Source organism: Amphibalanus amphitrite, unplaced genomic scaffold (assembly GCF_019059575.1).
Source record: "Amphibalanus amphitrite isolate SeventyFive unplaced genomic scaffold, NRLGWU_Aamphi_draft 000318F_arrow, whole genome shotgun sequence".
NCBI classification, from domain to species: Eukaryota; Metazoa; Arthropoda; class Thecostraca; order Balanomorpha; family Balanidae; genus Amphibalanus; species Amphibalanus amphitrite.
In genome coordinates this window covers 250,850-275,781 of record NW_024881813.1, presented here as the reverse complement: position 1 = coordinate 275,781, position 24,932 = coordinate 250,850, and the positions used below count along the sequence as shown (strand labels likewise).

Here is a 24,932-nt window from a genome sequence, read left to right as displayed (position 1 = left end):
CGCTTCGCCACATCACCTAACCTAGTGACCAGGCCCGTTATAATCCCCTCCCCTACCCCAGCTCAGTATGCCAGCCGGCTATACCCGCCACTGACTGACCTGTTTCTGTTTCCCAGGGACGAGGTGCCGTCAGCCATCACCCACGAGCTGCTCGTCTGCCAGGTGCCCGTGCTGCGGTGTGAGGCCGCCCGGCTGACGGCCGCTGACGAGGACGGCGCCGCACCGCCCCCGCCCGCGCCCACAGCGGCGGCGGCCGGGACGGCCACGTCCAGCCGGTGCAGGTTCTCCAGCAGAATACCCACCAGCGGGAAATACAGCGTGGCGATCCGAGACTTCTGACCCTGCGGATGAGAGAAAGCAGAACGGTGTCAAGGAACTCGGGTAGAACTGGGCAAGGCACCATGTGAGCATCGACCATGAAACTAGCCAAGCCCTTACGGCACAGGGAAAACATCGCGGAAACAACAAGAAATTAGCCTCCTTGCTTTTATCGGTAATATATCACCCATAATGTTTCAATATTGCAACGAAAAAAGCGAGAAAAAAATATAATATGACCAGATTCATTTTCATGAGCTAGACACGACCCTTCGTCGGCTATAACGGCAAACTAACACGTCTCTGTCCTTGCACTCTCTCGGCGTACACCCGACACCGTCCCGCCGCCGTCGCCCCTCACCTTGGTCTGGTATCGGTCGTCGTAGGCGTGTTTGACAAGCAGATCTCGGACGGCGTGGATGGCCATCCGTCGCACCTCTGAGATCTGACTGAGCGCCAGCCGCAGCTCGTGCAACATCAGACCGGTCAGGTAGTGTTTGGCGCTGAACTGCTCCGACATAAAGTACTGCTGCTCAAAATCTGCCAAATGGGAAAGGGACGATCAGTGCTTGGTGCGATATCAGACGAACTAAGAGATGAGGGGAAAATCGGCAAAAGAAAATACAAGTCAGCCAAGCGTCAAGCGACCTTCGAAATAGGTGTCAGACTTGAGCTTCAAAAGATGCACGTGACCTGACTAGTCATCATCAATGAATCAACGAAGCCCAGCTATGCTCTCTCCCTCCCTCGGTCCCTCCCTCCCTCCGACCTTACCCTGTAGCGAGCGGACGGTGACCCGCGCCGGGCTGAAGATGGGCAGGTTCAGCTGAATGTAGTGCTCGTGCGCACACACCATCTGCAGAAACTCAAACTTGTACTCCCAGAGGAGGCGCGGGTCGGCCAGACTGAACTTCTCCAGGTAGGAGGTGATGAGACGGAACACGAACCCGCGGTCCATCAGACTCAGACAACGCTGCAAATGGGCAGACCAAAACATTAGTCAGTATTTAGCCTAGGAAAAGGCCCGCTCGGGAGAGTCAGTTTGGAGGTACCACACAACACCGCGGCGGCAACAGCCATTGCTGAAGTTTCATAAGGTGACGGTTCATGTAAGAACAGCTATTAATGATAATTCACCTGCACTAGACAAGCGATGGAATGTGCAGACAAGTACCCCACCTTGAGCAGAGCCGCCATGCTGCGGTTGGCCTCGCGGGTCTCGATGGGCAGCTCCTTGTATTTTTGCAGTATGTACGGGTAGAAGGCCTCCAGCATCGTCTCCAGCTGCGTGTTGAACGAGGCCGAGAACCGCTCGTGACGCTGCATCTGTGGACGGCCCGGGGGCGGGGTGAGGGGGCGGCCAGCGGCGGTGGGGAGGTCGTAGTATACCGAGGGAGAGGGTGGGGGAGGGGTGACGGAAAGGGATGCAACTAAGGAAAACAGCGTGAAAAAAATAGATTTGAATGTGCGGGTGGGTGCTCAAATTCGTAAATTCGCGGATGCCATTCTCGTGCTATAAAACATTAGTGCAGCTAGCCCTTGACAAATAACGTGGATCCAGAAAGGGATAAAGCGTAATTAAAGAGTGCGAAAACATGACGTGGCAGAGGTGTATGAGAGGGTGCTAAGATACGGGCACTATGCTACAATTTAACTAGGTCATAGCCAAAATACCGAAAACATAAGCCGAACTGTGACTAGAGAAGTAAACAACGACTGCAAAGTGCTGCGCTTAGCACATAATAAAAACGCAAACGCTACTCACTTATAATGACGTGGTGTGTTGAAACTAACGACAAATATAAAAATGCGATGCAATCACGTGAATATAAAGTGCATAAAATATTAGGTGGGGATATGAGGGTAAATGGTAGGTAAGATGCCTCTGCCGCAGTCCAATTGGCAGGTACTCCGTCCAAAAATCGTACTCACACCACACCTAAAACCGTGACCAAGTCACACTTTCCGTCCACACAACACACACACACCACACGTGCAAACGGCACAGCTAGAGCAAAACCATCAGATAAAACATCCCACGGGGAAAGGCGCGGCTAGTCTGTAAAAGCGGAGCGGTGGGTGTTTAAAACACGCCGCGGCCGGGCGGTAGCGTCGGGCCGCGGCGCGCCGCCTCGTGCGGCCGGGAGAGGACTCACTCCTCTGGTGTCCTCAAGGTCCTCCTGCGGCGGCGAGGACGGCACCTGAGGACCGGTGGGCAGAGGACTGAGAGGCGGCCCGACCCGTCCTCACCCACCGACCCATACCCAGCCCGACCACAGAGGCAGAGTCTGTACAGGCCGGCCGCCGCTGCTCATAACCTCAGAAAGCACTGACATATATTCAACAGGCGACAGAAGAAATCACATGAGCTTCAGCAGACTACGACTAGGATAGAGCAGACCTCTAACGAGATAGCACTACTGGCAAGAAACACCGCAAAAATTATCATCACAGCCCGGCCTGCAATCAGTGACAAGCTCCTCATATTATCTACGAAAGCCGTTCCGAAGCGCACCACATCACACTTTAACAGTATCGCTCTCAAACTCTAATTGCAGCAGCACGGGAAGGCACCAACCCACCTTGATGCGTCCCGAGTTGAGGAGATGGAGCGCCATTGACTTGACGATGATGTCGAACAGCGAGCTGGCGTGCCGGAGCAGTTTGTGAACCAGCAGGAAGTCCATGTTGCTGGGCTGCAGCAGCTGGGCGAGGCCGCGGCACAGCGCCTCGTGGACGGTCCGGCCGGCGGCCGGCGGCGGCCGCGGCTCAGAGAACACGTGCTGAACGATAGACCGGGAGGCCGGGTAAGTTACCGAGAGTTAAAGGGACCCTCCCACCTTCAAAAAAGTTAATGAATTGGCATGAAAGTGATGTCCCTTGGTTCAGAAAGAGCGAAAACGAATATCTACCAAATTTCACCGAAAAATATTCACTGGTTTTCAATATATTAGGCTTTTACTTTTGTTTACTTTTTGGGATCTCCCCTGTTACTAGCGACTTTATTTGGAAGCAATAATTTGGCAGCCTTAAAGTGCGGCAGACGTTGCGCACAAAGCAGCGTATACCACCACGTGTTAACGATGGTTTTAGTCTAAGATTTAAAAATCGTTAGATCTCCGCTGACGTCACAAATTCTAAGGGGGCATTCCAATGCATTAGCCCCTTAGAATCCGAAAACTGCAAGTTTAAAATTCCATATTTTCGAATTAAAGCATTTTTCGATGTTGTGAGTGCCCAAACCGGTATTTGCAGGCCATGGCCACCAATTTGGCTATCTCAACTCAAAACTAATGTTAAGGTGGGAGTGTCCCTTTAAACGGTAGATTGAGCGAAAATAAAGCTCCGATGGCCTTATAGAAGTTAATATCAGCTTGATCGCCGTTAAAAACAAATTGTTATTTTTGGTACACAGACACGATAGATGAAACTGTGATGCAAATAAAGAGGGCAACAAAATAAATGCTAAAATTAGTAAATTATCCTGTAACAACAACTTGACGTAACAAAGAGACAGAACAGTGTAGTTATCACCCTATCCAATCCCGATTATATCTCACACCCACCCACCCACCGACCATATTCCAGCCCTAGCTCCATACAGCCCGGTCCCGCCGCTCCGCTCTCACCCTAGTGTAGATGTCGACGAGCCGCTGCCGTCCGACCTGGTGCAGCGTGGTGATGGCGTGTGTGAGCACGCGCAGCGTGTTCTGCAACACCTCGTCCGAGTCGGTACTGACCACGATCCGCAGCAGCTGGTTCAGCAGCGTCGGCAGGAACCGGATCAGGGTGGCCACGTCGATCGCGTGCAGCGCCTGGCGGGGAGGTCGGGGGGAGGGGAGGCTGATGAGAGCTGCACAGACGGGTGGGGTTGAGTGGATCAGGGAATGTGTAAGGGAGGAGCCGGTGTCGTTTCTGTGAAGTAATTTTGATATCTGGTACCCTCTATATAAAGACGAAGGCAGATTTACAAGATGCGTTTTATTTTCAGGCATGTCAAGAATGAGGAAATAAGTAGTTATGGAATGACGTGGCGTTAGCACAACACAATATGTCAGTCAATTCAGGTGTTCATGCCAATCACGAAAAAAAAGTCAGCTATAAAATGTGCTGAAGAAAAGCCGGACACAAACACATATCGTAATGGATCGTCTAAATACAAGACATTATCGAAATAAAATTCAGTGGCATCATGACGAATAGAGAATGGTATGATTCGCAACAACAGCATGCAGCTCACTTTGCGCCTCGATGAGATGTAAATGAAGATTCAGCACACAGACAACTTATGAAGAAATAATCAAAACAGCAAAATGGGATCAAGCAAATGGGGACAACAAACCTGCAAGGAAAAACGAGCATACCGAAACAGAAAGTTTGGAATAAGAAGCGGTCACATTTTTCTAAAGCCTTCCCATGCCCCCCCCTTTCCCCCCCCTCTGTGATTTGCGACATATAGAGTCGAGCGTTATCGAAGATTTGCGGTGGCGTGCACACTTAGTGAGGGGTGAGCCCACTGAGAGTTCTCAAGTGGGTGTACGTTGACATTTGGTGCTCCTGCCAAGCCGGGCCCAAGCAGTAAAGACACGGAACACAGACAGGCGGACAGACACACAGAACGCCCACACACATCAAATGGGCCAGACCTTGAGTATTTTGGGAAGATGGTGCACCACCTAGAAAACAGGAGGTTACTCAGTCGATAACATCTCAACACACAGCCAACTACGGTTGGTGCCCTCCGTAAAACCGTCTCACACAAAGATACAAAAATGGAACGATGGATTACAGAATAAATATTAGTTATTCATTTCATGAAAGGCACGCATGTCACATTTCATTTTCATAGTTAACAGTGAAAAACAGCCTAAAACAGCTGACAGCCCACACAAAAATCGGTAACACAGATTTGAACTAAAACCAAATATAGTTCATAACCTCATGCAATTACCAAACCGTACCAACCACATCAATCGATCCAATACTACACATTTACCCACGAACTCTCCATTTCCCATCAAAGTGCCCCCCCCCCCCCTCCCCTTCTCCCTCACCCCATATCACCGACCTTGACCTGTTTGGTGGTCTCGTTATCCGAGTTGTAGACAGTCGGCAGCCGCGACTCGCGCAGCCGGTGCGCGTGCAGGAAGAAGTTGTGCAGGTGCTGGTCCAGGGTGTAGATGGTGGACACCAGTCGGAAGGTGACCTTGAACAGCGGCTTCTGGCCGTCCACCCAGCGAATCTCCGGGCCCGCGTACTGGCGGAGAGGGGTGAGGGTAGGGGTCACACACGGGGACGGGAGAGGTTGAACACGTGAGGGAGGTCAATCACGAGGCCGCACCCGGGAGGTCACACACAGGCCAAAGAGTGTCCCGGGCGGGTGTGTATGTGTGCCACCGTTAGCATGGGGCAGCGGCTATTGCACCTAAAAAGAGTCAGGCTCCGCGCGGCTGTATCGCTTTTCTTTGCAAAGTTTCGCGCAGTCATGCTGGTGGTTTGTGCACTGTGCAGACATGAGCACTGTACAGTGAGCATAGGATAACCTTTCTCTGGATGATATCTTGACTCAGTTTCCTCGCTGTTAGCTCAGTAGTTAGCATATATACAACACGATGACAGATTGATGATGCACGCACGTCATATAGCCGCTCAAATGTCGAACGCGCGTCGAAACGTCGAAACGGCATATTTACAGAGCCCCAGTATCACGAAAAGCACACAATACCAGCTGGACACATACGTGTATCAACATCGTGAGACCGTTCATAAACAAAGCGTCAGGATCTAATGACTTTCAAGCAAGTCTTGGGAACGACGAAAAACACAGGCATATACATAAATAGGAAAAAGATGGGACGACCCCGTATTCAGCTGCTGGAAGCTGCAATAGACAGCAACCGTTAGCTTGTGTTTCGACAACGAGGTCTACCTGCACCAGACCTCACAGCCATAGCAGCTCGACTGACGAAATTTAACGTCCCAACCGCCACCGACATAAGCTAGCAGCAGGCCCGGAGAGCGACTGACACAGTGACACACCCCGGCGGGCGGACGGACACCCAACACCAGTCAGCGGGGTTTACTTTGTCGGAGGGGACTGCCGTCGGAGCAAACTCGCCGGTGTGTCGAAAACTCTGCCGAACGCCGAACAACGGCTGGGGAGCATTGAAAAGAAATCACAATGAAGCAGTCAGGATTAACACAAAAAGAAACATATGCAAAAAAAACACTGTTAGTATACGATCGGCGTGCAAAACTAAATACGACAAATGCTTCGAGCATTAGTGATCATGCGAATGGTATCCACAATGGTCTCTCCGCTCACAACTATTGATAGAAGAGGAAAGCCAGGTTAATGTAAGGCGTCAGTTCCTACACATCACATCGGATTACCTTAGTTGACACCTTCCAACATGAATCGTCAATGTCGAATAAACTACCAAATAATAACCACAAACCAACCGCACAAAGTTTACCGATGCACACATGCGCGTCTATCACCGGTTTCCCAATGACGCAAAGTCTGTTAGATACGAAAATAGGCGAGTTTTCTACCTCAGGCAGTCCAGCCACCGACAGACTAGCACACCAACACCTGCGTCTACCAGTGCTCCGGTTAGTGCCCCTGACTCGGCGGCCAGTTCTCAGCTCGGCTCTCAGCTCAGCTCAGCTCAGCAGCTCAGTCCAGCCCAGATCAGCAGCTCAGTGTTAGTGTCCGCTCCGCCCCGGTCCGGCTGTGAGGCCGGTTGTATCGCCGGTCCGCCGCTGCCGCAGCACAGGCGGACGGCGGACCGGCGGGTTCGGATCAGTACCTGACTTACCCCTCTGCCGAGCCCCAGCGGTTCGACGGCCAGGTATCCGGGCGGTAGGTGAGCGGCCACCGCCACCGTCTGCGTGTCCAGGTTCAGCCTGCGGTAGATACACAGACACACTGGTTACAGAGGAACTGACAGGGGCGGCCACCGCCGCCGTCTGCGTGTCCAGGTTCAGCCTGTGGTAAATACAGACACACACTGGTCACACAGGAGATACAGACTGAGAGGGAGGGGGGAGGCCACCGCCACCGTCTGCGTGTCCAGGTTCAGCCTGCGGTAAAAACATACATAAAAATAACGCAGAACTTAGTGTAATTCTCAGATCACATAAAACATACCATCATGTTCACCAAACAAAAACAAAATTCGACATTTTCGACCAAATTCGACACTCAACCATTCCAGTTCAAAATCACCAAACTGTCAGTTCTCCAAAGAAGCAGACCATTCTCGTCGACACCCCACCCTGACGCCCCGAACTCAACATTTCAGCCCGGCACTGCTAACTTATCGGCGCTTCAAATCACAGTCACCCTCTCTGACCCCGACCGTCCCGCCGACCGACGGACCTGCCCTTGCTGAGCAGCGGTATCCAGCTGTAGCCGACCACGGCGTCGGGCGTCTCCTGGCCGCGCTTGGCCGGCTTGGGCTGACAGCTGACGTGGTAGAAGGTGAAGAGCAGGTGGTGGCGCTCGTCCACCGCCAGCGGCAACGCCAGCTTCACCTCGCCGCCCCAGCTGGGCGTCGTCTCGTGGTGCAGCACCGAGGTCAGCTGGCTGGTCGTGTAGCTGCACCCCTGGCCCGGACGAGCGTAAAAACACTGCAAGGCAAGGGGACGGGGGCGGGTCAGAGTCGGATATCACCCAAGAACACACGGAGGAATGAGACACTGAAAAGGCGCCAAACGGTAATAAACAAGATAGCGAAAATGAAGTTAAACATTAACAACAGCATTCAGAAGAAGAAAAACTTGTCATCAACAATGAACAGTTAGAACACTCATAACTAGTGAGGAGCTGGGTTGTCCCGTGTTCACTTCTTAACATTATCTGATGCGCAGTGTGCACTATAATATCGTATCCCAATCCATTATACAGCCCGCCAGGTGACGAACCTCAAGCGGCGCAGCGTTCTCGTCGTCCCCCTGCCGCAGCTCCACGCGGCAGGCGATGTTGCGCGCCTTGAACGTCTTCTGCGCGTCGTATTTGAGCCGGCGCGGGTAGACGTAGAGCAGGTTGGTGTAGCCGGTGTGCGGGACGGCCAGCTCCGGCGCCGGCGCCGGCAGACTCTGCAGCTTCAGAGTCGGCGGGCACGACGGCGGGACCGGGAACGGCTTCAGAGGCACCAGAGACGGCGATAGACAGTCTGTGGACGGAGACAGGGGTAGTGAGAGGGCGGCGACAGTCTGCGGCCGGGATAGGAGCGGCCGACTCATGGGCAGCTGCTGAGCGGGCCAGGCCGGGCCGGGTCGGCCGAGTACCGACCTTACTAATTATGTGAAAGTTGTGGATCAACTGTCTCTGTAACCGTCAATAAAATAGACTGTGGCAAAGTGAGCCACATTTCTCGGAGGAGAGTTTTTTTCGTACTCCGTGAATAATAAGTCGGCACTCACTGTTGATGGTCTGCCCGCTGTGTATCTGAACGGTGACCTTCAGAGAGCCGGGGATCACCGCCAGACGACTCAGCTTGTCCGGCCTGGAAACAACGAGAACGGCGCTGAGTCAGACACATACATACGGGCAGTGGACGGCGCCAAGACATCTTCGCATCGGAAAATAATGTGCCAAGCATTCATTGTAGCCGATTTATCTAAAAATCCGCAATTCATATATCAAAATAAGCTCCAGAAAGTAATCGAAATTACAGTCGACTTATTGATGCCTAACTAGGTGAAAATACAATAAATCAACAGATCAACCCGTCCCGGCCTTCCCCCACCCTCGCGACCCGGTCACTCACTTTCTCCAGTCCTGCAGCAGTTTGAGCACGTCCTCCTCGGTCATCCTGTTGGGCTCGTGTCGGTACAGGGCGCCGAAGTCGGCCGGGTCCAGGTCGGCCGTGGAGCGGAACAGCGGCCGCGCCGTCCACGCGAACGGCATCCGGTAGCCGCCCAGTCTGCCGAGGGAGGGGCAAGTGCAGTAGTGGGGATGGATGCTGGGCTACAGAATATCGTCCGCTGTAGTGTAGCGGAGTAAGGGAGTGTTATAGCCAATATTCCAGAAACGAAACAACGAGAAATAACGGGACAGGCATCGTTCGTATTGCTTGGGTGTAACAAAATACTGCAGTTAACATTTTAAGAATAAATGTTTCCCTCGCCTTGTTAAGAACACTACGGTCATCAATTGTCAGAACATGACTGACCTGAAATCCCACACCCAATCCGATGACTGTTTCGACGGCTTACTAACCTGTCGCACGACTGTCGCACCTGGTGGTGCATTTTGGCCACGTGTTTGGGGTCGGCCGTCCGGCAGTACTGGTCGCAGCTGACCGAGACAGCGCCCTGCAGCACCTTCTCAATGCGCGCCACCAGAAATATCTCACTGTGAGGCTGCTGCACCGTAAACAGCGCCTGACGCCGAGAGAGGGGCACGGGACGATCAGACACGCACATTGGGGGTAGTATGGAGGACGGGTCGCGGCGGATGGGATGGGAACGGGTCAGCTGCAATTAATCTAATGAATTGCTTCGGGCTTTTAACACTCAAGTCCGGGGGCATTCATCAAATCTCATTCATGAATCTACTCCATAGCCGTCCACATTGTGCTTGGATAAAAAACATCGTCAGACTTATCATGCAGCTTGCCGTCAAACTCGGAACTGGCCGTCGTAATCGTCACATCAGTAGCTGCTACAGGAAGCGATGCGCTGTGCCATACCTGTCTGGGATAGGAGAGCCACTCCAGCGGCGCGTGGGTCAGGTCCGGCAGCAGGCACGCGCCCCGGGACTTGTTCTTTGAGATGCTCTTTGGCAGGAGATTTCGAATGTAGGGCTCGTTCACGTCGAAAAAGAAATCCTCCGATATTTTCCGGCCCTGCTTCGCGTCGTAGAGACATAATGAGGCGAAATAGGGCTCAATCTGAAAGGCAGAAATGACATCGTTATACGCAAATGAATGAAGGAAATAAATTATGCCGGTCTAGTGAAAATGCAGGGCCTGAAATTTATTGCCTGAACGTTATTCCGTAAAGTTGTCAAAATGGTTTAATGTAACACTGCATAAAACGACACGCTTTAGACGCTTGGCAAAATGAAAACAGAGTCGAAACCACATGCACACGTATATCTTTAATCAACCACGCTTTCCATCACTTTTCAACTGTCAGACGAGTGACGACCACAATAAATAGTGTCATTCCCACCGTTACCTGTGACATGTTGTCTCTGGTCTCGTCCCCACCTGTGACATGTTGTCTCCGGTCTCGTCCCCACCGTTACCTGTGACATGTTGTCTCCGGTCTCGTCGACGGCCATCTGCAGTCGGAACTGGAGGCTCTCACAGCGGACTAACACGGTGACACCGTGCACCTCTGAGAACGGTTCGGTACGCAGGTGGTCCTCACTGGACGCCACTGACAGAGGTGTCGACTGACGGGATGGAGAGGGGAGAGAGAACACAGATTATTTTGACGATAATTTACGACTTAGATTAATAAATAGGACGAATATAGTACAATGTGAAAGCCTCTATCGGTGACACATTTGAACTAATAATCCTATATAAATCCTAGCCTATAATCCTATAATCCTGATATAATCCTGATAAATTGATAATTCAAGATATCTAGCAAGCGAACTACCCAAAGCACATACAAATTAGCCCGATCCCTCGCTCTCCTCCTTCCTGAGTTCCAAAACTCCATCCGCGCTGTCCGTCCCTGACCTGTATATCGCGGTAGAGCTGAAACACTGGCAGGCGGCCCTCTGATCCTCCCCCCCCCCCCCCCAGTCGTACCACTCCCCATCCCCTGACCTGTATGTCTGGATAGAGCTGAAAGACGGGCAGGCGGCCCTCGGAGCGCGCCTGTCCGATGAGGTAGTCCGTCTCGTGCGCGTACCGGTTCAGCTGTGGGTTCAGACTCTGGTCCAGACCCCGCAGCGTGCTGAAACGGTCATCGGCCGGCGGAGGACCTGAGAGCGGGGAAAAGGGTAGGGGTGGTCAGACATTGGATGGATGGGCAGGGAGACATCAGGGAGCCCGATGCATTTCAATAAGAAGTGATTTAACCCTCGCCCGTATTGGTGTTTTTCCAGCCGCGAACGTATAAGGGGGAGGGGGGTCCGTTGGATCCCCCCCTTGCCGTTTCGCCCCTGATCGAGCTAGATCTTCGCGGAAAAAAACGAGCGTGTTGCCCGTGACGAGAGGAAGCCGACGATACCCAATTTTAAGGTCCTAGGTCATCGGTTGACCTTCCAGGTCAGGTCAATGACCCAAAAGTCGGGAAAATCGGGACCTGTTAGAAAGTCATAAAGCGTGGCAGTGCTATGGGGTTTTTCGGGGTGCTGATCACGAATATCATGTTAGTTTTGATCACAGATGATGTCTTCATGCATTTAGGCCAGGTCGGGTCAGGTCAGGTCAGGTCAACCAGTAAGGGTATTCGTAGTAGGTGGCAATCGCCTCTGACAGCTTCGTAACATGTTACAAAGGCACCAAAACTACTTCGTAAATGTTCATATGGTTGCTAAATTCGAATTCAGCTCCAAAAACTGGCCTAGCAACGTGTAAAACTCGAAAAAGTGAACCGAGGTCATCAAAGGTCAGTGACCTGACCTGACCTTCCGGTGACCTTGACACCCACCCTAATGCATGGGAGCAGCATCATATCCCATGTTTGAACGCTTAAAACCACGAAAAGACTGCAAACGCGCGGCTAATGCGAGCCGACATACGCCGAATCGCGATTCCGGCCAAACATGGTCTCGAAAAGTAGGTCACAGGTCAAAGGTCATTAGGGTCAGGGTCATGAAAATTTCAGGGTAGGTGTAAAATTGATTAACGCGAGGGTACTGAAAGTTTCGTCGCGATCGGCCGCTTTTTACGCGAGTTATTCGCGAAAAACCGAGGGGGGGTCCGTTCGACCCCCCACCCCCCTATACGGGCGAGGGTTAAAAGGTTACCCCCATATTTAGGCATCAGCCCAGTAAGATCCCCCTCCCCTTCCCCTCTCACCCAGGGCCGGAGTGCCGGGTCCGTCGGTGGTGGAGACCGTCTCAGAGGTCACAGGTTGTCCCCTCCCCTCCCCTCTCACCCAGGGCCGGTGTGTCGGGTCCGTCGGTACTCGGTGGCAGGGACAGTCTCCCCTCCCCCCTCTCACCCAGGGCCGGAGTGCCGGGTCCGTCGGTGGTGGAGACCGTCTCAGAGGTCACAGGTTGTTCCCCCTCCCCTTCCCCTCTCACCCAGGGCTGGAGTGCCGGGTCCGTCGGTAGTGGAGACCGTCTCAGAGGTCACAGGTTGTTCCCCCTCCCCTCCCCTCTCACCCAGGGCTGGCGTGCCGGGTCCGTCGGTGGTGGAGACCGTCTCCCCTCCCGTCCCCTCTCACCCAGAGCCGGCGTGCCGGGTCCGTCGGTGGTGGAGACCGTCTCTGACGTCACCGACAGCCGGTCATCCCTGGTGAGCGCCACCGCCCGGCTGACCGTGTCCAGCCACTCCTGCAGGTCCGCCTCCGTCTCCGCCGTCAGCACGTGGCCCTTACCGCCATCTGTCGACCGCAACTCGAAACAGAACTTGCCCCGCTTCGGCGCCTGTGGAGCCACCGGAGGCGGTCAGTGGTGGCGAGCGGGGTTGGGGTTTTTCGTCAGCTGAGGCAAAGGCGCAATACCACTTACGAACAGCTGCGACGTAATAGACCAGCCACGCCGGAATAATAGCCACTTCTGTCCGCCTTATGGTCTGCTAGGTAGCCATCTACGTTCACAAGCCTCAATTATTGAGACATGACCAAATTACAGTCCAAAATCTCACATCATACTTGCATCAGACGATGCGAGCATGTAACATCCTGACTAGTTATCAGGCAAGACAGGAACGAAGAAGCTTATCATGCATCTGAAGCTGCAGAGTTTCTCACTTGTGTGCGCGATAACAAGCACATACCTTGACCACATCGCTGACAAGGTCCAGCGGGATGGCACCTTTGCTCTCTGACGACTTGGAGTCCTTGTAAAACTCGAGTACGTAGTTGCCGTCCACGCCTTGCCTGGTAACGCAAAAAACGGAACATGAAACGTAAGGAACAGTTCACAGTGCAAAAATGAATGACATCGCTTTTAAGCAGCACCGGCGGAAATTTCAATGAATCTACGCGCATTGGGTAGAAGTTATTCATGGCGAGCTCCATTGGGGAATTACATCGATTGGTGACATCACATTCAGAAAACTTGCGGCTCACATTGAAGCCAAAACAAAACAAACATATAATGAGGACAACATTTGTCAATCCTCCACCCCTGAATTCATGACCCAGTCACGGCCGCGAGGGCCACCGCGACCAAAGCCCAGACAGTAGATACCGTGACCCAGCGTCCTTCGTCTGAGCGCTAGTCATCGCAATAACAGACCGATACAGACGGAGTGACGACACATAGACGAGTATGAGGCGCAGTACGGTACCGGCCGGGGCCGGCGGGAGGAGAGGTGGGATCATTACTTCCAGTACGCCACACGGAGTGATGTGACGCGCAGAGCGGACCAATCAGGACAGGCGGAGGGGAGGGTCAGGGCGAGGTCGTCGTGATGTCTGTGCCGCCACCGCCATCCGACCTTTACCGTCCCAGACTGACACAGCTAGGGGACAAATGCATACATTGGTATGTTAATGAGAACAGATGTTCCTTGTGAACCCGAAACACGAACGTTATGTCCGGAATGAGGCTTGGGCCTCAATTCAAGCTCCATATGGACAACGAATGGCATATCTACATATCTTGTAGCTCCTCTAAAAACAGCCGCTCTCTGTCTGTCATGGCCCAAACAACCGTCTTATCTGCCCAACACGGTCTTACTCACAGGCTAGTCACCATAAGCAACTCTCATTAAATCTTCCTCACCCCTTTCCATCCACCCTGTCCTACAGCAACTCCAGTCCCTTTCATTGCACAAATAAGGCCCATCCTCGGCCCATCAATCCAGCCCCCTGCCAGGGGTTCCCAGGCACATAGAGCACGTCCAGACAAACTCGGTGCATTGTGCGCCACTCTGGCCGAATCAGACCCAATGGCAGGCGTCTGTTGGCTCACTGAGGGACTGTCTGTAGTGATAACGGGACGCCAGACAGCGCCGGGTTCAACCGAAGGTCAATAGGCAGCACAAACGAGATTTGAATGGTCAATCCCTGTTCTTACAACTTACAAGTGCATAAAGGTTGTGGTCTTAGAGTCGCTGACTACTTTGTCGACGTCCTGGCTGATGCATTACGAGACACGCCCCTACTCCTACCGATCACCTCACTTCTCTCCTCGCATCCCCTCAGCACCACTTTACCTGAGTCTGGCGAAGCGTCGTTTGAAGGACTTGGCGAAGAGCTTGTCGCCGGCTCCGTCTGTGCCGCGCAGCAGGTAGCCGGCCTTGGAGACGGACTGCACCTCGATGGAGTCGGTACAGTCGATGTCCAGGTCGGACTCACATACGTACGGCGGCAGCGGAGGCGTGCGCGGAAACCTGGCGACGGGACGGTGAGTGAGGGGTGACGGCAGAACACACTCAGAGGATCGGTACACACGAATTGGGGGTTCAAAACTGCAGTACTCAGTCGACAGAGGCGTAACGTTGGCTCATTAAAAAGACTCGTCGCTCGGGGGAGAGCACTGAAGTACGAGCATATAGAAAATGCATAATTGGAAGGCGCCATCTGAACGCAAGGAAAGATAGATATGGAAATATACGTCGGTTGGTTTCATAAGTGTCTGGGAATTGCCACTTGAAAAGCACCCCACATAAATAGACAGTAGACACGAATGCCACCCTAGATCGGAAAGACCAAACATAAGTCGCACATTACACAGTGACGATAATGACGATATGGGACGATGCATAATATACAAATGGCCCCGGTGACGTGCCATAAACACGGCGCCTATCTCTCCAGCGTCACAGCCGCAAACGGTGAGGTCAGGGCGGGTCGACGGGGACAGGGATTCGCGGCACGTGAAGCCCCGATACTCTGCGCCTTTGGTAAACAGGCACCGCACGATTAGTTCGGCTGGGCTGGAGCAGAGTAAACAGATGATCGGCCGCCCGCTCCACGTTGTGACATCGGCGAACGGAGACCCAAACAGAGCGCGCTACCCAGAACATTCAGCGAGTTTTTATGAAGAAGCGTCAGAGTGCAGGCGCTGGACGGTTGCCCTGTCAGCCTGAACATTGTCCTGGGTGCACAGGCTGCACAAAGCACAGTGTGATGCAACTCTGGTCGGTACAAGGCAGATGGACCGCACAGATTCCGTCCTCCATTTTGATCCGATGCAGTGATAACAAAAACAATACCGAAATAGCGAACAGGAAAACGCGAAGGAGCAGGCGAAAGTAAGCAGTCGACTGGCATGAAACAGACGTCACAAAAAGTCGTAATCAAAGGTGCGATAATTCCGTCACCCTTCCCGTGCCCCGTAAACTGACAGAAAACAAGGCCATACGAGCTCGGGTCCGCAGTTCGGCGCCGCAGTGCGCGGACACAGTGTGACGCAAACGGGGCCACCTATCGGGGCGTAAACAGTTTGACAGGCACGCAGCGCGCCCGCCGCCCGCCGCCGGCCGGCGATTAAACGGACCTCGGCAAACGCGGCACCGCCAATGAAGTAAATCGGGTGAGCGGGGGTGAGGTGGTAAGCCAAGGTGTGTGTGCGGGCGGAGAGGGGGGGGGCGGCAGGCGGCTGGCCGATTGTAATCAGTTGAAACGTGTCAATCGCAGTATACTGGAAGTGCGAGAAGAAGACAGAAAAAACGGAACATATGCAATGATAGGTTGAAAGAAATGCAATTAAAGAGGAGTCACTCACATGTGACAGAGCACGATAAAGACAATATCCAATAGTTACGAGTCATGCCAGCCCACGATAGCCGCATGATCTCGCAACAGCCAGATATCTTTACAATCTGAAATGCAGCCGGTCTGCAGACTGGATCACCGATTCAACCCGACCAAACCCTCCTCCCACCAGTCGTCCGGACAGGGTTCCACCCAACTCGTCCCAACCATCAGACCCGCCGCGACATCAGACCCTTATCTCGACAGCTCCACATACGCGCCCCGCCGCCGAAAACATGTTCTCGCTGCGTCTACCCACTCACGATGTGCAGTCGATACCGGATCGAGCACTACCCACACAGCCCACCCACAAGAAGGCGTGAGACACGCAGGTCACATGTGACCACACATCACACCCACCAGTAGGCGTGAGTGACCACATCACCCGGACAGGGACACGTCTGTCACCGCAGTCACGGCCCACCCACTCCCTATGAGAGTTCCATACCTCCCCAACCCGGTCCGACCCGGCACACCTTCGCAAGCAACATCCATCACCGCTACCAAGGACCGTCTGTCGTCCTGTGAATGCCCAGAGCTTTTCGCCCTTCCCGCCCATGTCCGACTAGACACATCGAGGTGGCAACACGTTGTTCATCGCTACCACGAACCAGCTATCAATCTCAAAGAGACCCGTCCGTGTGTACCTCCACGTAACTCTCCGTCCCGTCCCATCCCGACCCACCTGTCGTTCTCAGACACCCATACCTCCCCATTTCTACCCACCTGGGCAGCTGCAGGTAGGTGGCCGCGAACGCGTCGTATTTATACTTCACTGACACCAGTCGGGCCGTGTACGTCTCCAGACACTCGCGGATCATGTGGTTGTCGGCCTGCTGCAGAGCCAGCTGCTCCAGAGGAGTGCCCAGCGCCGAGCCGTGCTGCTCGCGCACGTGTTGCTGAGGGAGGAACACAGGGGGACACAAGGGGTCAGTCGGTACTGAGGGAGGAACAAATGGGACAGACGGGGTCAGTCGGTACTGGGGGAGGAACACAGTGGGACAGACGGGGTCAGTCGCTACTGAGGGACGAGCATGACAGACAGAAGGGATCAGTCGTTACTGGGGGAGAAACACAGGGGGACACAAGGGGTCAGTCAGTACTGAGGGAGGAACAAATGGGACAGACGGGGTCAGTCGGTACTGGGGGAGGAACACAGGGGGACAAACAGCGTCAGCTGCTGTAGGTCGAGCATTTGGGACATACAGGATCTGCTTTGAGGACTGATGGCGTGTTTGGGCGGGTTTCTCAGATAATGTAGGCTATCAAGCGCCTACGGGATCAGCTTTGAGCGCGAATGGTGTCATGGTCAAGACAGTGACTACAATGAAACGGGCATTGAGGAGAGGATGGTATACGGCGTTCATGAACAGGGTTCACAGTTGGTGTTTGTTGCACTATGAAAGCTACGTGCGTATTTATCTAAAATAATCAACAAACCAAAAGTGGTTCATAAGAAGAATTCGGCATAAAAATTAAGTAACAAAGATTACAACTGCACGCAAAAAGAGAATACACCAATACGAACTACGTCACGTTTCCGGCCACGTAAGAGCCTCCCATTCATATGAAGTCTCGTCATTTCCTCAACACTCCCGGCAATCTCGGCGGTCAAGTATGAACTAACACACGATTATAAAAGCACACTCCGAGTCTAGATAGTGCGGTTTTGATGACACCCATATCGCTGTGATAAACCGTCTATAATAAGGGCTGCAGCGCAATTGTGATTGCAGATGACCTTGTCAATATTATCATTAGCTGACGGATAAATATCGCGTGAGTCACGTCCGGTAAAATCTATCCACTATCCAGATTGCAATCACGTCATCACTGCTAGTGCCTGGTAGTGAGAGGACATGTGATTCATTTACCACAGCCACTCGTGTGCCATGTTTCCGTGAGAACATACGGGGCAATTTTGTCGTGAAGGCCGCCAGCAGGTATTATACTTTCATTAGACCTTGTAAAGGCTCCAGCGATAGCGATCTCACCAAATCCGGCTGCCGAAATACGGGCGAAATTCCGCCGGCATCACAAACAATGTCAGGCGAGGCTGGCCGCTGGTGATCGCCTTGAGACCAAACAATGCGGCCGGGGGGCCAATTACCTCGGCTCGCTGTGACAATGTACCCTGTGGTGACCGGCTCGGACAGATCGTATCTATGCCGAGCTACCTGAGCCACCCCCTGAGTGGTAGGCTGACCCGCAGAGTTCCGACCGGACGCCGCCCCATATATGGGCGGCATACCATGCACGGTGCCGGCACCAGTCACCACGGAGGAGGCGAACAGGCCTCCTCACGACACGTCGGCTGTTACCCGGCAACCGGTTCAGCCGTGGCGCTAACCATCAGTCCCCTATGGTAGAAAATCCACCAGCAAACCGTGGGCTCTTGACTGTTCGCTTGCTAAAATTGCTAATTAATTCACCGGCGACGGCCGGGCCCCACATATATCGGGGCGGCCGATCGCGAACGTCAGAGGTTGCCAGGACACGCTCTCTATTCATCAGCACGTGACGACTGCGCTGCTGGCTCAATCACCATGCACCAGGCACCCGGACTGCAGGAGAGGCCCGGCCGGCGGGGCATTGGGGGGGGGGGGGGGCACGGTCCGGGCCGGGGGAGGGGAGGACAAGGACTCGAGAGCAGCACCTGACACTGGGGGAGACTGTGGTCAGCTGTCACAGAATACTGAATTGTCACGGAATATAAGTATTTCGACACGAATTGAAATATCGCTGGGTGATTCGGTCAGCATCGCGAACTACTACGCACGATATAATTCTAACGTAAGCAGTCCAATCTTGTTTATGGGATTGCGAAGCATATCGCTGACTGCACTGGCCCGGATCGAGTAACACAGGGTCAGATGACCACCGACTGAGCTCCGGTTTCACACAGCTCGGTCAGCTGACCGGTCACCGCCGCAGAATGTAATGAGCTCACAGCTGCGTCACCCCGAGGGAACTCACCTCCACATCGTCCAGTGGGAAGAGCAGCAGCTCGCGGTGCGGGTCGTTCCGCAGAATGGTCATGTTCTTGGACACGTACCCCTCGTAGTCGAGGGGCTCGGTGATGTGCCGCTGCGTCTGCGGGTCGTTCGAGGGAAAGGTCAGCTAGTGGCCGGCGGTGCCAGACACGGAAGGATGTGAGAGCTCTCACACCTGTTGAACTGATAACCATCAGAATTACGTTTGACTAAATAATGACACATGCGCTAATTGGGATGATTATAATATCTGACAAAAGGAAAAGTCATCTTCAATCACCCACCGAACGCTGGCCCACTTTATTTATTCTGACCTTCCTCCTATTAGGAAATCCACCGACCACAAATTGGGCCTGAAGGTCACACAGCCCCGCTCCCCCCTCCCCCTGATCACGTGAGGCCCCGCCCTGACCGGCCATCAGGCCCGGCCGTGGTGCGTTCGTGACCGTACCTGAATGGTGGTCTCCTTGACGGCCTGACTGACGTTCTCCCGCAGCTGGGCGGCCATGCCGGGCCGGGCCAGCACGCGGGTGAATTTGCGCTCCATACTGCGCTTCCTGAGCGAGCCGGAGCCTGACGGAAGACACGGCATGGCGGAGGTTCAGACGGCGGTCGGAGCTGTTCTACACTGCTGTCCCTACACAGTGCCACTGGTACAGTCAGCGGTCACGCCACACTGACTGACGACACTCGATCACCGCCCCGTCATCACCGGACGGGTCACTGGGATCACTGCGGCAGCCGGCGGTACTTATAGCTATCACAGGTCGCAGAAATCACCACTGCAGGGGTCCACTATCATCGGTCACGGGTCTACGGCGTAACTCGTGAGTTTATCACCAATCACCAGTCACCACCCTCTAATCAAGTTTATCACTAGTTAGCGCTCTTCATCGTTACCACTGCCCTTCAGTCACCCCCACAGCTCGCACCACGCCCAGTTCCGACACCACTGAGTCTGTCCGGTCGAGTGTGTTCGCAGTGGCCTCCGGAGCCTGCTCACAGCGCGGCTGGCGGCGCAGCACTGTGGTCCGACCGGCAGCCGCGGCCCGGCGCGAACCGACGGCTGGCGGCGAGGTGACGGCTCAGTGGCGGCCGCAATGAGCTGCCTCTGTCCTGCCGCTGCCACGCGAGCCCGCCGATCGGGACGGTGGACTACCGGGGACACTGTTCGTTGCACGCCATCGCCCGGTCGGTCCGACGAGCGGCCGCCCCTACCTGACGGTGTCAGAAATGGGGCGGCGAGCCGAGCGGGTGCTGCCGAGGCCGCCGCAGCTCCGTGGTAGGCCCATACAAGCCGCCGACCGGACCGGGCCCTCCTAAATACAGTTCGGGCACCACGCGAGCACGACATGACACGAGCGCCGGAGTTACCCGTCCCAGCTAGCAATCACCGAGTAAGGTAGAAGGAACACACGAGTCCTTGCCGGAGAATCGGACCACCGTCACAATTTAGTTAAAGAGATAACTAAATAACTATAAGCCGATCGCCATCCTTTCGTTGTCGGTATGTGAATGTGTCTCAAGCAATTCCGAAAGTCGAGGTACTCTGGTATATGATGCGATACATTACGAGTATGATGCGACCTTCGGAACGTTCGCAGCCTTTGTGATTTTGGGACGTTTACGGTTGCGGTACGTTGGTAAAAGTATTATACCAAAGTACGGCAACTGAAGAAGTGAGCTCCGCTCAATCATCAGGAAAAACGTTAAATTTCTTGAGAGCCCATATGGTCAGATACCTTAAAAAAATAGCATTCATTAATAAAGCGTCAAATGGCACGAGCGGATTAACTTGACTTTGCATACAATACCTGCGTTAGAACACTGTGAATGTATGCACTCATGACCATTGCTTATACTAAGCTACTTACCACTGTAACCCCCCCCCCCCCCCCCCATTGATTCAGCAAAGTAATCACGACTCGGTAAACACAAGCCACTAGTCCTATGCAAATGTTTGAGAAAATTACACATGATAAGGGATAAGTGGGCTTGCAAATCGGGTAGTCCAACCCCCGTACCCTTGACCGGGATTTAGATCATCGGCAACAATTAACAAGTGAGGGAAAACAGTGGTGAGCGGGCAGGCCCATTTCCTAAAGATCAGAGGCGGTCAGCCTCGGACTTTGCCCGACGCATTCGTAGCGACCGTCCTGACATCTAGGAGCTGACTGTATAACCCCAGCACTGTGGACAGACCAGCATTGCCACTGCAGTCTGCAAGTTGAGAGCATTGAAGTTGGTGGGTTTAATTTCACATAGAACCAGCATTTTACTGTCCCAAGACCCTCCAAACTAAACACAAGACCCTCACAAGACCTTCCAAACTATCATTAGATCACTCCTGATTATCTGATGATTTGGTATTACTGGAGCAGAAACCATGCCAACCAGTAGTTGCTTTTCTTCTAAGTTCTACTACAAGAAGTATGACTCTTTCCACATAGACAGGTATTTAAGCCAAACAAACTGCATTCATTCAAGAGTCAGACCTGAGCCAACTTAATTTTTGAGTCAGACCTGACCAGTGGGCGATCACCACCACTGGAAGACATTGAAAGAATGCTTTTTCCTTGCTCAGCTCACAACTTTTAATCACACTAAGTGAGATATCATTAGGCACCCTGCTTAAGACTTAGTGGATGAGATGAATATCTTGAGCTGGCTTGAGGTTCAACATCTCAGACGAGTAGGTAAGCTCTGCTTGTGATCAGGGCTAAAATCTTGAAATCAAACCTAAATAAAGCATCACATTAAAACAGAGCACTATGGAACTTGAAAGTAGAATGTTGCATGCAAAACAATGGCAGTGGTGAATCCAAATCACCTAGTTTCACAGTTTGAACTTTGAACTGCGCCTTCCATCCTCCCTCAGCAAATTTATAACAATATAGTACTGGCCTGAAAAGGATATAAGCCCAGAAGAGCCATAAGGATTTGCCTTAAGGTGAACCAGTTCAGGACTGGACATTGATTTGAAGGACACACACACAGGCAAAGGCTGACAGGACCTTTTATGAGCTACAACATGTAATGCAGAAATATAGACTGAAACAAATATTAGGGAAACATTTTATTTACATTATCAGAAACCAAATCATTTATATTGATAAGGCAGGCATGTACAATAAACCAGAGTCAGCTGATAAATAATGCCTAAATATTGATTTATCAAGCTGAACAATAACAAAAATGGTTGAAATGCATTAGTCTATAGAACACACTTCTGCTCAATAAATAGATAAACTGAGCATTTGCTGTTTTTACTTTTTTCTTGGTTCATCAGTAACACATCTGTCTGACTCCAGTGTGACTTTTAGCTTTCATTGCATCTTGATCCTTTCCATCTAAAAATCCTGTTCTTACGGGCTGGAATACGCTGGCTTAAAAAAATCAAATAAGAGAATGGCATATTGGGAGAAATTGACATGAAAATTTGAATAAACAGAAAAGGGAGAGAGTAGACAGGATCTATAGAAACAGTATTAATGAGCCAGTAATATCAGTAGGCGGAACTATGGTCAAGCGTACCCATTTTCGGGAACGCATTTTCGTTCCCATCTTTGGGAACGATAAACCCAAATATGGGAACGCCATGTAGGCATTATTTAAAACAAGAAAAAGAACCGTTAAATGACGTCCAAAAAATATAAAACGATCGTGAACCGCCTGATATTTATCTCAATATTGTTGGGAAAGAGTTTGATATTGTAAGGCCCATCGTAGTTTCAAATCGTTCCCCTATTTCTAAAGCAGTCCATCATCCGGGCCGCGAGCCCAAATTTGGGAACGCTCTCGTACACTGGCGCTGCAAGCGTTCCTTATTATGGGAACGGCGTACCCAAAATTGGGAACGATTTCACCGACGGCTTTCAGGGGCTCTTTTCATTAACAAGCATCACGTCCAACGCCGCAAATTATTGTTAACGCAACAATCATCAGATGACCTTTCCGGCAAGACCGTCGCATGTTTCGCCCGGTCTTCTGCGCTTTTATTCCCGTCGATCTCGCAACGGGCACGCCCCCCTCTGCAGGATTACGTAATTCACAACGCTCAGCGATGTTCAACAAGGTCTTCCATACCTATATACACCGTCCGCGCCGAGGGTGGAGGCATGTAAAACACCTGTCTGTTTAACACTGATAGTTGATGAGCACAAGTAAGTATTCAAAAATGGGAACGCTGAAATGTTTCACTCTCAAAACACCTAGTCCCAATATAAATCTACTTTTTTCCTTTCTTAATGAGTGTAAGTGGCAAAAAGCCTGGTAGGATGGGCACGAGAAATGATCAAAATCAGCATAAAAATTATAAATAAGCCACACAGGGCGACCTGCATAAAAGAAATTCCCCCAAAACGATCGTGCTTAAAAATACCGAAGGCAAAAACCACGCTCATGACGCTCCTTAAAAGCAATGCTTAACAGCTAGCATCCAAATAAAATATGTCTTTCAGGGTTGATAAAATACAGCTGGATAATTTTCAACCGCTTAAACTGAGTTTACAACAGTAGTTCGGTAAATTCACTCACGTTCCACGAGGTCGTCCGCCCCGACACCAAAAGTCAACAATATTACCTCGGGACCGTCCGCGTCTTCGCTTGCATTTGTCGGCATCTGGTGTCGATAGTATGAAAGTTCATAACCAGGCGAAAATTATTATACTTAACCTTTAACTAAAAAATGCTTCATTTTCCTTAAAATTGCATGTTAAATGTCGTATAACCCATATTTTCAACATTTTGTCATTTTTAAAAAATCATTAAAAATATCATTCCACGGTCAATTTCCTTGTTCCACGGTCAGATTAAAGATAACTTTATGAAGATTTAGTAGATACTTCAATCAGCGTGCACTTTTTTGAGACGTGATGCACTTTTGAGTTTTAGTGGGCGAACGGCCGAAAAATTGCCTTCCGTTCTCATAAATGGGAACGCCCGTTCCCATATTTGGGAACTCCGTTCCCAAAAATGGGAACGTTCCTATATTTGGGTACTCATGACCATAGTTCCGCCTACTGATATTAATGAGCCAGTAATAGGTGAGCATTTGGGACATGTGAACACACAGGTACCATTTCTGATGAACACATATGAATTCCAAAATACACTCCAACTTCAACTTAGGGTACCTACCTACAGGCTGCAAAATGAAACTTCAATAACATTTTACTGCATATTTTCCTAAAAGTTAACAATATTTCACAAAATTTCCTAGCCGACAGCTGATTGCAGGGCATAAATGAACCTAAATGAATCAGTGTTTCCAGAGGAAACATTTATATCAGTTTCAAATAATACGATATTTAGCAAATCATGCTGGTACAGGTAGTAAGCACACATTTCTATTTTAACTGGTTTAGCTCAAACCAAAACTAGCGGTGAATAGGTACTGATGTCATGAGAGAAGCGTAGGTACCTTACTTGTGTGTGTCTGCAAATTGTCCTTTACAACAGTATCAACGGTATGGTATATTGGCAAACTATATAATGCAATTCAATGCATCAAATCCGCAATAGAGGAGCCATAAAAAATAATTCCACGCCCATCACCATTCACCGACCAACAGTTCCAAGAGTTGTGTATTTTAGAGATGGTACTTGAACAAACTAATGCTGCGCAGCTGTGGTACTTTTATCGTCTTTCGATCACTCCTGACAAATCAAATAAAAATTCAAGAAACCTGAAGCTCACTGTGCTGAAGATTTAACAATTCAAAGTGAAAAATTAGGATTTCATTCAAAATCTACAAAAAAAAATTACAGGCT

At 51.6% G+C, this 24,932-nt stretch overlaps 1 protein-coding gene across 8 annotated transcripts in view; it reads right to left on the bottom strand.

Moving 5' to 3' along the window:
• Window positions 1–24,748, bottom strand: part of LOC122388330 (dedicator of cytokinesis protein 9-like) — a 36,645-nt gene extending 11,897 nt beyond the window's left edge. Inside the window, exons 1-24 of one of the 8 annotated variants that reach the window (XM_043379317.1) lie at window positions 24,588–24,748; window positions 19,612–19,733; window positions 19,144–19,260; window positions 16,894–17,066; window positions 14,625–14,801; window positions 13,239–13,341; window positions 12,685–12,886; window positions 11,115–11,272; window positions 10,580–10,729; window positions 10,020–10,220; window positions 9,548–9,711; window positions 9,096–9,251; window positions 8,749–8,831; window positions 8,248–8,498; window positions 7,703–7,953; window positions 7,131–7,227; window positions 5,387–5,575; window positions 4,965–4,994; window positions 3,948–4,133; window positions 2,901–3,101; window positions 1,498–1,644; window positions 1,093–1,291; window positions 680–858; window positions 100–341 (exon numbers count right to left, since the gene is read on the bottom strand). In XM_043379317.1, coding sequence (XP_043235252.1) covers window positions 100–341; window positions 680–858; window positions 1,093–1,291; window positions 1,498–1,644; window positions 2,901–3,101; window positions 3,948–4,133; window positions 4,965–4,994; window positions 5,387–5,575; window positions 7,131–7,227; window positions 7,703–7,953; window positions 8,248–8,498; window positions 8,749–8,831; window positions 9,096–9,251; window positions 9,548–9,711; window positions 10,020–10,220; window positions 10,580–10,729; window positions 11,115–11,272; window positions 12,685–12,886; window positions 13,239–13,341; window positions 14,625–14,801; window positions 16,894–17,066; window positions 19,144–19,260; window positions 19,612–19,707 — 3,752 coding nt within the window. In that variant the 5' untranslated portion in view covers window positions 19,708–19,733; window positions 24,588–24,748. The other 7 variants (XM_043379320.1, XM_043379318.1, XM_043379313.1 and 4 more) reach the window with 7 other exon arrangements.
• Between the last annotated feature and the right edge of the window lie 184 nt (window positions 24,749–24,932).